This window comes from Epargyreus clarus, unplaced genomic scaffold, assembly GCF_041222505.1.
Source record: "Epargyreus clarus isolate Ecla_fem2 unplaced genomic scaffold, WU_Ecla_fem_2.2 ptg000014l, whole genome shotgun sequence".
Taxonomy (NCBI): Eukaryota; Metazoa; Arthropoda; class Insecta; order Lepidoptera; family Hesperiidae; genus Epargyreus; species Epargyreus clarus.
Window position 1 is genome coordinate 267,358 of NW_027332222.1, and position 13,948 is coordinate 281,305.

General features: G+C 35.3%; 1 protein-coding gene across 1 annotated transcript in view; it reads left to right on the top strand.

Moving 5' to 3' along the window:
- Window positions 1-13,948, top strand: part of Cad96Cb (protocadherin Fat 4-like Cad96Ca) — a 30,072-nt gene that overhangs the window by 5,642 nt on the left and 10,482 nt on the right. Inside the window, exons 2-5 of the mRNA XM_073079396.1 lie at window positions 2-115; window positions 7,589-7,663; window positions 13,310-13,399; window positions 13,486-13,685. Coding sequence (XP_072935497.1) covers window positions 49-115; window positions 7,589-7,663; window positions 13,310-13,399; window positions 13,486-13,685 — 432 coding nt within the window. The 5' untranslated portion in view covers window positions 2-48. The remainder of the gene's footprint in view (window position 1; window positions 116-7,588; window positions 7,664-13,309; window positions 13,400-13,485; window positions 13,686-13,948) is intronic.

The following is a 13,948-nucleotide window of genomic DNA, read 5'->3' on the forward strand; positions in this document are numbered from 1 at the left end:
GGTGGTGCGGCGTGAGTCGCGGCATGCGGACGCGACGGTAGCGGCACGATGGCCGCGCTGCCGCTGTGGCTGGCGGCGCTCGCGCTTCTCGCGCCGGCGCCTGCTGCTTCACAAGGTAATTACTTCTTGATGATTAATAATGCTCGGATTTTCGGAAAAATATCCTCGAGACACAATTCCTAACACTTTACATGCTAACAATTTATTATTTAAAGTTACATCTTGTAACATCTTTGTTGCCCTTGTGGTCTATAATGTTGTGTCATGAAAATCTACCAGGGACCTGGTGGGAAAATGTACGATAAAGGAAAAAGCAGTACAAATCAGGTTTAAGTACCGCTGAATTAAACGAGGATGTGATTTAGTAGTGAGTTAGTGACGCATTAAAGTGGGACTTTAGAATTTTAGAATGAATACAAACTTCAGAGACACTTCAAAAAACTTGAATTGATCCCAGTTTCCTTATAGTGTTAAATAAGTTTTAAATGTCGTTTAGCCTAATGCAGCAAGACGTAATTAACTTTCATAAACATTCACGACCAGTTTGCAACCTTGCAGCGATTTACCCATTAATCTTATCCACGTTAATTCTCGTGTCGTAAACAATAGCGTATTGGTTTGAGGTATGAATGGGGGTATAACGGACACCATAATTGGGCATTTCGTTACGTTTTCATTATTCTGGCGTGTAGGGAACTGCTCGATATAATCGCCGCCAATATCGCCCCAGATTTACGTTCCTCACGCTATCATAGAATATGATTGTCCCAAAATGTTTAACTGTTTTGATAATAATTACAACTCTCTTTTACTACTCCGTTCGATATATTTTGTATGGGAAACAAACTTTATTTGAACCGTATACTCGTATTAGTAGTAGCAAACAAGTTTGCGCTCTACCTGCATGAGATAACACCTGATGACAATCCAAGATAGGATGGCAACAGCTGCGTTGCTAACTTTCATACCGAAGATGGAACGCCTCCTATAATTCTTCCCCATACCACAACCTTCAAACAAGAACACAGCAGCGCTAATTAATCGAGTCTCGTAAAAATGAATTAATTTTCTATTTTTTTTTAGAAATCCCATAAGGTTGAACTGTAAAGGAAAGACTAAAGAAAGAGGGACGGTAACATATAAAATATATTATTTAGTGATTCTTTTCTATAATTGAGACTTAGCATTCTGGAAGTTCTGTTACAATTACCAAAATTATACAAAGAATGGGTCAGTTAAAAGCATTATACAATTTAAAATTTCCATGCGATATATTAAAAAATAAGGTCAGATATTCAACAACCCCCGGAAACGTAAATCAGCGCTGAAAACATTCCGCATGCTACGTGTATTTCATAGTTTCTTTCGACTCCTTTCTCGAAGGGTGTTTACCTTTGGACGGCGTTCAAGTCCAAACGAGGTCACTCTCGACGTGGAGGCTACTGTACTTTGATATTTAGTTACTTGATGGTGTTAAGTTTCATGTTCTAGTCTAGATGGCAGGTGTTGGATGAAAACTTAAGCAATATCGACGTTTTCTAAAGTATTTTAATGGATTTATAAATGACCTCTGAAATTAAATTTAGGTTTATACCATCAGTAAAAAGTATCAGGATACAGAGATACATTTAGGATGGTGCTTTTAATAAAGGGAGAGTAGAGGACGCGTTCCGATCCGGTAGTACTTAGTATACGAAAAATATTGTAACTGACAAATTGTAAGTGCCGCCGTTAGCCTATACAAAAAATATATATTTCAAAGGTTAGGTTATTTTTTTTTAAATAAAGTTTTATAGTAATGACATCATATTATGACTTCTGAATTTACCAAACTATGCCAAGTATATTGTGAAGATTTCACATTATATAATAAAATCAAGTTAGACCAAGGATGATTTTACTTGCATCCTGACATTTTTAGACATTAATAGGAGTAAATTACAACAAAAAAATATTACACGTTAATCAGAATGATTGTAGGATAGGATTTCCATCGAGGATGTTAACAACGTGTTTCCTGAAGTTTCCAACTGATCAAACTAACATAACAAGCAATCAATCCCTACAATGGTGTCATTTAAAAAAACGGATAAATAGGATTTGCATAGCGGACGCCATTACAGCTCGTCCGGGCAAATCGTATTCAGGATCCACTTACGCCCATTATTAACAGTAACTTATCAATCTATACAACGTCTTCCCTACCAAAGATAGAAGTTTGAAAATTGTAGTAAGTAAATTGATTAATAACAGGCATTAATCAAACTTTGCAATTTTGCCATTATTTTAATTAGTTCAATCTATTTGAAATTTGATTTGGCCTGTTTCTTCATTTGATCATAAGTAATAATAGACGTTATTTGTTTTCACATAATACTTAACTGAAATTCTAATTATTGGATTTAGCTAATGTAGGTACTCATCTTTGATAGAAAGTAGAAACATAGAAAATAAAATCGTTAATTCATTACTTATTACTGCACTTTAAAAATATTAAGTACGTACCTACATCGGCTCATGTCGCATTGCGTGTCCTCAATTTAATTAACATGTTGTGAGAACATTTCCACTACGGATATCGTAAGGACACAATAAGATCATTTGTGTGCTAGTGTGTTACCAACCACACCCATCTAACCAACACGAGGCCGCTGCTTTGCGTGGAGACATTGGGGTGACATAAGTCATAACGCTCTTACAATTAGCTAGCCATTGAAGAAACCATTAATAAATAAAGCATGCCCTCTGATGGGTGAGTGACCGCAGCGAAGTCAGCCGTAATAGGTAATTAATGTGTTGCCTGCAGAGTGCAGTATGCCGGTTGCCGGCACACGCCAGCATTTGCATATGGCCGCCTGTTCCGTGATGTTTACCGTTTTTATTTACATTTTCTTGACAGCTTGTTCTAAAGAGGAATGGTAAAATATACTAGATGCAACTTAGGAGCTGCTCTATTTTTATTAAGATTATTAAGTGTAGAGCGTACAGTCTACTTGGTGGCCACTATCGCCACTGGACATTTATAATGAACTCTACATGGTATTGTAATTTTGAAAGCTAAGTTGGAATGCCTAGTTTAGCTCTCTCCTCCTTCCCACTACACCCTTCAAACCAGAGTACGGCTGCTTAACATTATTGTTATATAGGTGCGGTTTCACTTTGCTGAAAAAGGTGTGGTGGTAGTGCCACCGAAGAACTACGAAGATTGTAGCACATCATTTATCAATTTGTAGTAGAACCTACATAAAATATCTAAAACACATAAGATGCACGTAGGTAAGAATAATTATGACCTTTTAAAAACTGTTCAATAATGTAGCAAACAGTACTTTGAAAGGAGTAGATCTAGCCGAAGTTGATAATGCATCGGTCAAACCTTTGTTCTTCGAACAGTTCAATGTGCTCGTATCAGCTGATCTAATGAAAGCTAAGTGCAGCTTGCCGGGTAACAATCACCACCACATGTATACCAACTTTCCTTGAAATAATTTTATATTGGAACGACGAACCTACCAACGAATATTTAGGACACACAGAATGTAAGCAGTTCTGGATTATTTCCACGTTGTGGAATTGAACATCTTTCTGATTTCTAGAATAGCATTGAAGAGATTAATGGGAGTAAGTACCTACTTACTTATTTTTTCTAATAAAAGATGAACATTTTGAGTCGTCGTGCGATTTGAATTTTAATTGATCCCAAATGATTAGAACGAAATTACACGAGTTAAGAAATAACTTTTTGGGCTCTCCTAATATAGTTTCAAAAAGATATATCTCCTGTCTGACACAATAAGCAATGCTGATCGGTAAATCCATACGCAGTTTAAATTCCTGTTCAGAAATTCTATTTCTAACCCATACTGCTTATAGCGAATTCACTGGAACATTTAAATTGGCGGTCTCAATGTAACCATTGCAACAGTTTCCATAGGACGTTGTAGCCTGCAGCGTTCACGGTTTGATTTTAATAATTGTCACCGGTAATAATCCAGTTCCTCGCGATTGAACAATCGTTACAAATCCTACTGTAGTAGCAGCAATTTTAACGTAGCATTAGCATTATTTAATGCTACGAAGACGAAAGATAGTACGTAGAGCACTACGGGTGCACTGATATAATTTTAACTACAGGCAGTCCTCGACTTACGTCGTTTCGATTTACGTCGTTTCAAGTTACGTCGAACAATGTTTTGACACTATTCCTCAAGCATACTCGTATGTCAATTGTTTCGATTTATCCCATAGGAGAATTCACTTGTCGCGAGGTCAAAGTCATTATTTTAAGAACTTTTGATAATTATAAAGTATGTATATCCTTTGTTATAAATACGGTTTTTTTAATATTGAGTCCGTGTGAATCCTAACCCTATAGTTTTATATTTAAACATGATATTAAAGAAATGTCTCGACTTACGTCGTTTCGATTTACGTCGCGTGATCCGTGAACCTAACATGCCGTTAGACTACCTGTACTTTAATTTAAAATCGCATTATGTAATACCCAATATAAACGCTATTGTATCTTATTGAGGACTTTAATATTAGGTACTTTTAAAAAATGTTAAGAGGTACCAGTACCATTCAGAGCCTCACCAAAGTTAGTCATAAATCGTAACTGATTGGAATTCCGGAAACCAGTTGCAATTCCATTGTTTCCCAAATGGTCAGCTATTAATTTTGTGCTAACTACAATAGTGGACGTTTCCCCTCTTGTTCAATTAAACAAAGTAATGAAGTCTGTCAAGGCTGTGTCAATTGTTTTGTCGCAATCCGCTGAAAATGCCGAAAATACACATAAAGATTTTAACTGTATTTAAGTAGGTACTTATAATGCAACTCAATTTGTTATGTAAATAGAAAATAACACGCTCGTGGCATTATATGAAGCACACTCGACGCGTGGGACTTTTAACAGATTTTTGAGTGCATTCGCAAATGAAAATTCAAATCTCAAGGGAGAGCGAATAAAATGGGATTATCTAACCGTTAATCTTCGAATCGATTAATAATTCGAACTGTGCCAAAATTAATGTTGTGATCTAAAAATAATCAATTATAAACAACTACGATGGTATTTAAGATTTTATTTCATCGTTGCAGTTCAAATTGACGTCGCTCTTGCGCAATTGTATGAAACAGTTTGTAAATGAGATTCACCAGAACTCGTTACGTTCTCTTAAGCCGAGGCCGGTTTTGTAAAAACGGATAATCACGGAGATTTGAATCACGTTATGTGACAGATTGGAAGACGGATGGAAGATAAGGTTGATTATGAGGTTATTTTGATAATAACATATGACGAAGAAAAGTGAATCCATCCTTATAGCCTCAGACTGCCTCAGAGTTATGAGTAGGTCCACAATCGTGTTTTACTTATAGACTCATGTAAGACAATGGATATATCGAATATTAATGTAGAGTTACTTTGAAAATCTTAACTTTAATCAAAAAATATTTAAGAAACATTGACTAAATAGGTCAATAAATAGGTCTATCTGTTATCAAACCAATCAATGTAAGCATAATCATAGACAGAGGAAAAAAGAAAAGTGGGAGGTCTACGAACTCTGTGTAAGATATTTGTTGTACCTGAAAGCAGCAGACGGCGCGGTCGCAAGTGGAGCGGTCGGTCGGCGGTCGGCGGTCGGCGGGGTCGGCGCCGCGGGCCGCCGCGATGCGTGAATCCGTCGAGCCTCGCCTCTGACCGCACGGGACCCGCGCCATGCGCCATCTACCGTCTTATGTTTCGCACTTGTTTCTTACTGTGGACATTATTTGCAATGTATAAAATGATGAAAGCCTTTATACAATGTGAGCATTATATAAGGATTTACGAGTAGGCATGATCTTTCAATCCAGGACCCTGGAGTAGTCTAGAACACACGAAAGGTCTGTTTCTTCATTGTGATCACGATACACGCATCTGAGAAATTAAGATTAAGATGAACTTTCTCAAAGACGGCAAAACTGAACAAAATGTTGCAGTAGGTACGAGTTAAATCTCAAATTAACAACAGATATAGTCCGCACCAAACTGCTAGTCCGCTCGGAAGTTGTTGCGCACAACTACAAGCATATATTCCGTAGCAACGTAAAGGCATACTAACGTAGCTATCTCCCTGTGGGTGAGAGCGGGCAGCGGACGGGTGCCTGGATGGGTCCGAGCTGTTTACGTCTCGCTATATCTATTATCTACAATTTGCTGTTCGACGCGATTCATTTCTATATTCAGAGCGGACTATACCCAAGTGTGAAACCTCTCTTGAAATCTTAATCTGGCGCAACAAATGTAGAGACATTAGTCAAATTCCGAATAAAAAATACAATAAGTATAATAATTGTGCATCCAAATTCAATTCGCCACATCTCATTTGATTGAAAGTGAGTGAGTTCAGTTGAAGTAGGTGAAACGTGTGAAGGTGTGAAATGTAAACTGCTTTAAGAGTTAAGTCATACGTAATGCTGGCAATAGCAAATTGATGAGTTACGTAACAACTAAATAACCGTACTTAGTTCATCAATCAAATAGATCGGAAATGATACAGATTCGGTATGAGGATCGACACTCGCCTTTCTCCGCTCTACAGAAAACTATTAAGAAAAAAAATATTAACAAATTAAGTAGCACTTAATTACAATAATTACTTGATTATGCAGCTCTACTTACATACTTTCTTAGGAGATAATATCAATAATAAAATTCGTTAACAATGATTGGTGTAAATATAACAATAACACTTCATATTGATGAAACATCATTTCAACGTAAAAATAAAATAACATAAAGTTTATAACGCTATAAGAGTTATATATCGTAGGTATGAAAAAATCTGACACATGGGGAGAGCCCTGCAAACCGATATGGAAATTGTTAATTTAAAGGTGGTTTGTTGAGAGCGTAACAAAAATATTAATAAGCAGTTGAGACAATCTTAAATAACAAAGATTTCCCTTAGCTATTGCAAAAATTTGGTCTGTCAGCGAAAAGGAAAGTATAAAGGCAAAAGCCAGTAAGAGTGGTGCGTCGCGTTCTTCACATCAGCCCGCGATCGCTCCACATTGCGACCGCCATTTTGAATTTGAAATCGACCGGAAGCGGCTGGGGATTTATTGCGAGACCCGCACCGTCCGGTACCGCACTTGTCTCTGACCACATGCCATGAACATACTCTGATTAATTACCCTGACTAATTTCCTAAACATATAGTTTAAGGTTATTTTTGTAGTATATTTATATTGTTTAACCCAAGCTTCACCTATAATAAATTGAACCACCTCCACCAGGCTTCAAGAATATGTTATTGTCAGACGAGTTAAATTGTCGTTCTAGCTTAATAATATTGTCTTAAATTTCAAGACTCATACAAGTCTTTAGTTGATATATGTGTAATGTATATTTCTCAAATAATGTCTTGTATAAAGATATTGTTAGTCGCACGCCTCATAACACAAAGCGTTTTGGATGATGCTCTACATTTAACGTATTGTCGATATTTGGTAGACGAAACATTGGATAAATTGAGTATTAATAATATAAATATCAAAATATATTAAATAAACATTAATTAATTTACTGAATACTTAGATGGGAGCTTTTCGGAAACAGTGGCCACATCGCGGCCCGCGCTAGCCGCTATCGCTCTTTCCATTAGATCCAGGGGTGAGTCTAGTTCCTAGACCTAGTAGAATAGTTAGTACTTGCCTTGATGTTCATTACGTAGTTTATATTTTTGGTTCGATGCACACACTTTTTATTTTCCTGTAAAATGATTGCTTGTTTTTGTAGTATTAGATATGTAGAAAGCTATTTAATAAAAATGATTAAAATAAATTGTCGATGTAAGAGATTGCTATAGGTTTATTTAATTGCAGCTATCCGTACTAGTAAAAAACGTAGATTCAAGCTTACTCATTAATTCATCGGCGTATCATGTTATTACATCGAGTGGCCAAGCGTATAATGCACGTAAAAGAATGGCAGGTTATTGATTAATTAGCGAATGCTTTATAAAGACACGTAGACGCCAATGGCTTCTAGCATTTTGCGGAATCAATTGGGTAAGTTGGAAAGGAAGTCCTGTGTAGATCTTAATGAAAAACTGGCTATAAGTTTGATATTGAATATAACTTTATCTTTCCTGGAGAATCCCATTATAAGATTGTAAACAGGTAAAATAAATATCGAGATAATGTTGTAAACACGACAAAAACTACTTAACGTGAAGAAAGATAGGTACATCAATTATTTCTACATAAAAAACACAATATACACATTAAGATTAAACAGCATATGACCGTGCGAACGCCCCGGAGATTGGTCAGCGAGGCGAAAGTGAAGAAAGCGCCACCTATTATCTCCATTATCCTCATCAAATGTGATTATCTTTCGTGATTTATGTTTGATTGTGATTTACGCTCCAATAGGTCCGTCAGTTTAGCAATGAAAGTCAAAACAAAAGTTTATTTTAAACATTTCTATTAAGTATAAACAATTACATTTTCAGTTACTTACCTATATAACATTGATCTATAACTAAAGATCCGCCACAAGCGGGCAAAACTTGAAACATACAAAATACGGCAAGTGGTGTAAAACGACTCCAGCCAAGTCCAGTCGCTCTCGCGCGGCGTAGTAATACACACGAATGTCACTGAACACGTTAAACGTCATTATTTTGAATTTAAAGCCTCAAAATGCCTTCTTGTGCAATGCGTAAATGCAAAAATTATGCTCGAAAAAGAAACAAACTTCATGGAATCACCTATCACACGTAAATGAAGAGAAATTATTAAATTTTGTTTATTTTTCGTGTTCGATCCGCCATGATTACGTGAGTAACCAGAAAGAGACAAAGTATGTTTTTGTCCATGAAAGTGATAAAGACGCAAAATGCATGGTCATAGATCAACAGAACAGAAGTGACATTTTATTGAATCTGACGATGTTCATATGTCGTATGTTATAGTTTAAGATCCCACTGCTTAATTTTTATATTAGTGTGTTTTTAGTCAAAATATAACATTTTATGGTTTATTTTAATAAAATAAAATCGAGATATGGGAAATTCTGTATCCTAATCTTTAAATTTCCTTCGATACCTGTGGTAAATAATAAAAAATATTACCATAAAATTTATATAGGATAGTATACGGTATTTTAAAATTTCTTTAATTGAATAAATATTTCAATCATTAAGGTCGTATTTCTTCCTTAACCTAAACATAATTTAATAAACAATCTTTGTATAGCTAGAAATTAATCCTAAAAAAAAACACGGTAATATTAGAATCTTATATATAAAATACATTTTCTTGTTAGGAGTGAGTAATATTTACTAATCTATGATAATAAATATAAACAATTTTTAAATCGTATATTTTAAACCAGTCGATACATCTGTATAGATACATTCTTTCAAATTATATTTTTATATAATAATAATTTATTTAGTTAAACTGTACTATAACATTTCTACGTAAACGACATACTAAAACTATTATCGACAGTTTTGGACATTTTTTACCTTCTGTTCCATTATTTCTTTGTCTTTGACAAGCATGCGGATCAATGCGAAAGCCACTATACGTCCCGTTTTTACGGGACAGTCCCTTTTTTCGATACTTCGTGCCGTTGTCTCCGAAATGAACCGTTGCCATTGTCAATTAAGTAACAGTAAATAGTATAATTGTGAAAAAAAACATGGGGTGCTCCATTTATCAGTTTTCATAAAGCGCCCCACATTTTTTGCACAATTATGCTATTTACTGTTCCTTAAATGATTCCTAGATTGAAAATTATTTTCTTCTTTTTAGTTAATTTTATCATAAAAGCGTGTTTTTTATTATTTTTAACTATATTTTTTCAAGTAAAAAGTATTTGACATAAAAAAATCGATGTCCCGTTTTGACTGAAGTAATCATTGGTCACTATATTCCATGGTCAATATTTACGTTTGCGTACACTTGAAACGCAAGGTCAAACACTAGTTGTCTTTTTTTATCACATTGTTCTAATAGCTCTGTCCCTTATAGAACATTTGTCTATGTAGTTAAAGGTAAGTAAATTAAAATACGTGCATGTGTGCTATCAAACCAGTTTCGCTCAAGCACAGTATAAGGATATACAGTATTTTATTTTCATACAAACGCACGAAACGCAAGCCACGCCTACTCGCCTCGAGGTAAGTAAACACTCGGTACACGCAGTGTCGTGAATGTGCCACGGTGACGAGCGGGTGATGTGACGGTTTTTTTTAGAAGTATATTTTTTTGTTTCATGAATAATATGGCGAAGAAAAGTTATAGACTATATTGTGCTGTTTTTAGTTGCTTCAATTCATCAATAACACATCCAGATATAACATTTTTTAAACTGCCTGGAAACTCCGAAAGGTAAGACAATTACAATGATTTTTATGTTAATACTAGATACTTAATCTACTAGGTACTACTACTACTAAATTAGATTAGTTTTTAATTAATATAATTTGATATTTAAAAAAATACGTATTATTGTTGTAATTTTGGTTCAGTAGACAGGTGTTAGTTTGTTATTTGAGGTTATCCTTCTTCTAAATTAATAGAATAAAACTATATCAGACGACCCGCGTGGCGGAGCGGCTACCATACCGGTCTGACGCGCAAAGGGTCCAGGGTTCGATCCCCGGCCAGACAGATGTCTAAATGATGAATTTAGATTTCTGTTTCTGGGTCTGGGTGTTTGTGTATTTGTCTATGTGTGTGTACATGGCACCCACGACACAGGGAATCCTATGAGGGGCTGTGAGTGTAGAAAGCGTTTATTTCTTCGACCAATTTACAACTTTTATTATTCCCGCGCAAAATAAAACTCGAAACTGTTGATAAACGAAGGGCTTGCTTGCACAACGCACGCGTCGTATTTATTCGTCGTCGCGCGGCGCAACAAAGGCTTAGGGCGTGGCTTAGCAGCCTTTCGGCACCCGTTTGTTCGCGCGATATGCCGCCGAGGGACTATTCTGAATGAGGTAATATAAATATTAGAAAATGAGAATTGATCTTAATTTATTTAGATCAATATTTTATTATTGTTGTATTATTTTAAGATCGTCAAAAATAAGAAACTACCATTTGAAAAGTATTTTCTTGATAGGTCAACACCTTTGTTTACATTTTGGACACCCAATTATGAATCGGAGGTATAGATTATATTAAAATTATTATTAAATATTTAAACTAAATATTGCATAATTTGTGTTAATTTATAAGCTATCATGTCGAACATATTTCATATTTTATTGTTGTAACTGTCAAGTACCCAATTATAAGAATAGTTTTTATTACGTAATATATACATATTAAGAAACATAACATGCATTTTCATTCAACACTTTCTATATAATTAACTATAGCATTCATTTGTTTAAATAAAAAAATACAACATTTACAATCAAAAAATTAAAAAGAAAGTCAAGTATGCAGATGTAATTAAAAAACTGTAGGCAGGCAGCCCTAACGCGTTACCGTGCCCAGCGCAACCGTAGGTATCTAATTCAAGGACAGGGCCGAGTTAAATTACTGTATATCCTTATACTGTGGCTCAAGTTTTCTCTTAAGTTAGTGGGCGTATAACGTGTCTAGTATAAAATGTCATTGCTATATAAGATATAATTATAATATTTGCAAATTATTAATTTACTCTAATAATTTACAACATCAATGACTCACAGAAATCACTTCACTATATGAACATTATCAATAAGTTTTTCAGCACACGACGCAGCGGTCACGCACCTCGACTCATCACATTGAAGCCGATATTTTGCACTTCTACAAATTATTTAACGCATCACAGAACGTATGTCATTATTAAATTGTATAACGTAAGGACATAAGTAGTATAATTAATAATTCTCTACGTGTTTGTAAAAATAAATATATTCCTACCTGTTAAAACAATAAAAGAAAACTAAACTTTGTAATATCAAATTTTAAACACAAATATGATAAGCCCGAAGAGGAGGAGGTACAAAATTGAGATGACAGAAATAGATACCTAAGCCGTTACCACCGCATTTGAACCATGAACAGTGTTGTACTCATATGACACGATTGTCTTGTGAAACATGTTTTGGTTGCTCGAATTAGAGATACAAAAAAATATGTAATAATTAGGTATTTTCATTTTTAAATACATAGTTAATAATAATTATAATTTAATAGAACACAATTTTAATCCATATTTTCCGCAACAATTGCAAGATGAAGGGTTGCGGTAAATATGGATTATATTCCAAATTACATATTAGGAAAATTGCAACAAATTGAATGTGTATGCGCATGGCCTTACGATGTACATCAATATTTATAGCATAAGCAATTACAGTACACCTGACAATCAATATCCGTGCGAATTGCGTCTTCACACGACGCCTGCTCGATTTGATTGAGCAATCAGATTACCAATACTTATTTATTTGATCTTTTACATTTTCAATCAACGTTTTGAAATAATTGACTGCGTTGTTCATTTACCACTTACTTCAATGGAATAAATTAGATGTGTCTTTCATTACACTGAATTATTTTAAGTGTATTCAATTATAAATATGTATATACTTAATTACTTAATTACATAACCTTAAAGTGACTCTAAAATGTTCACACCTATAAATGTTGCATGTTTTTGTATTTCAGTACTATTCAATTATGTTTTGTAGTTCCTCTTATTCAAGTTACATTTAAACCTACCTATAGTATAATAATCGATTTAGAAAAGTTCACAATAGTTTCTATTGTGAATATAGTTAAATATTAAATATTGGCATACAATTTTGTAAAAATGGTTACTAAGTAATAATAATCTTATCAACTACAAATAAAATTGTTAACAAAATCAGTTAGATTGGTTAGTTCCCCACAAACTGCGCGCTTCGAACAAGTTACTTTGGGCAAGAGTGGGGTAAACGCTCCATTTCCCGGCCGGACGTCCCCCGCCCCACAGATAAGTGGACTCACCCCACGACACGCTTTCGAATCCATTACTTTATTGAATTGGGTTTGTACTTATTGTTTGACGATGACTGGAACGATAAATGCTTCGGTCAACGTTATCGAACTACCTATGTCCTACTTATTACATTTTACGAGTCATATCAATATGTGTTAGTTAGTCATGAATATTTATTTGGTAGCATTCCTTTCTTATCTTTTTCCCACATCCTGATCACTTTTGTTGTGCATATTAATATTTTCCTTTTACATATATTCCACAATACCTATAGGTATAGATCTTATCTCATGCTATGCACTGGTATCCTATTTACAGCGATCCAGGACAGCCGCTGTTATTTGATGAACGGCGGCGCTGTGGAGAGCTTCTTCATCAGCGAGGATACACCCGTTGGCAGCGTTATTGGTAATTTTAATTTAACGAAGAAATTCATAAACAACGAATTCGCTCGCAAAATATATTTTTCATAAATTAATTCGTAATATTCGTAGGAACGTTGAGCGTGAACGGTGACCCTCGCGAGCAGGGCGGCAACATCTCGCTGTCGCTGCAGGAGAAGAACGCGGCGGTGGGCATCGCGCCCGGCTCCAAGAACCTGACGCTGCTGCGCGCGCTCGACCGCGAGGAGCGCCTCGGGCCCTCCTCTGTCTACGTCAACGTGCGCTGCGACAGGCGGCACACTGCTGACCCGGTGAGCGTTTGTTCTTCTTTTGTAAATTAGCTTCAATATATTTTCCAAATTAAATCGTTTACGACTAATGCAGGTGACAGGTCCACACAAGGTGTCCATAGATTATTTTGAGAACATACAGCTGATAAATGCACCAAGGTCATGTTCTAAACCAGTGTTCCGCAAACTTTTTGTGTTCAAGGTACATCTAGGAAAACCAACATTTTTGGAGGTACACCACAAATTAAAAATTAGTTTTAAAGTAATGTTAATCAACATTTATT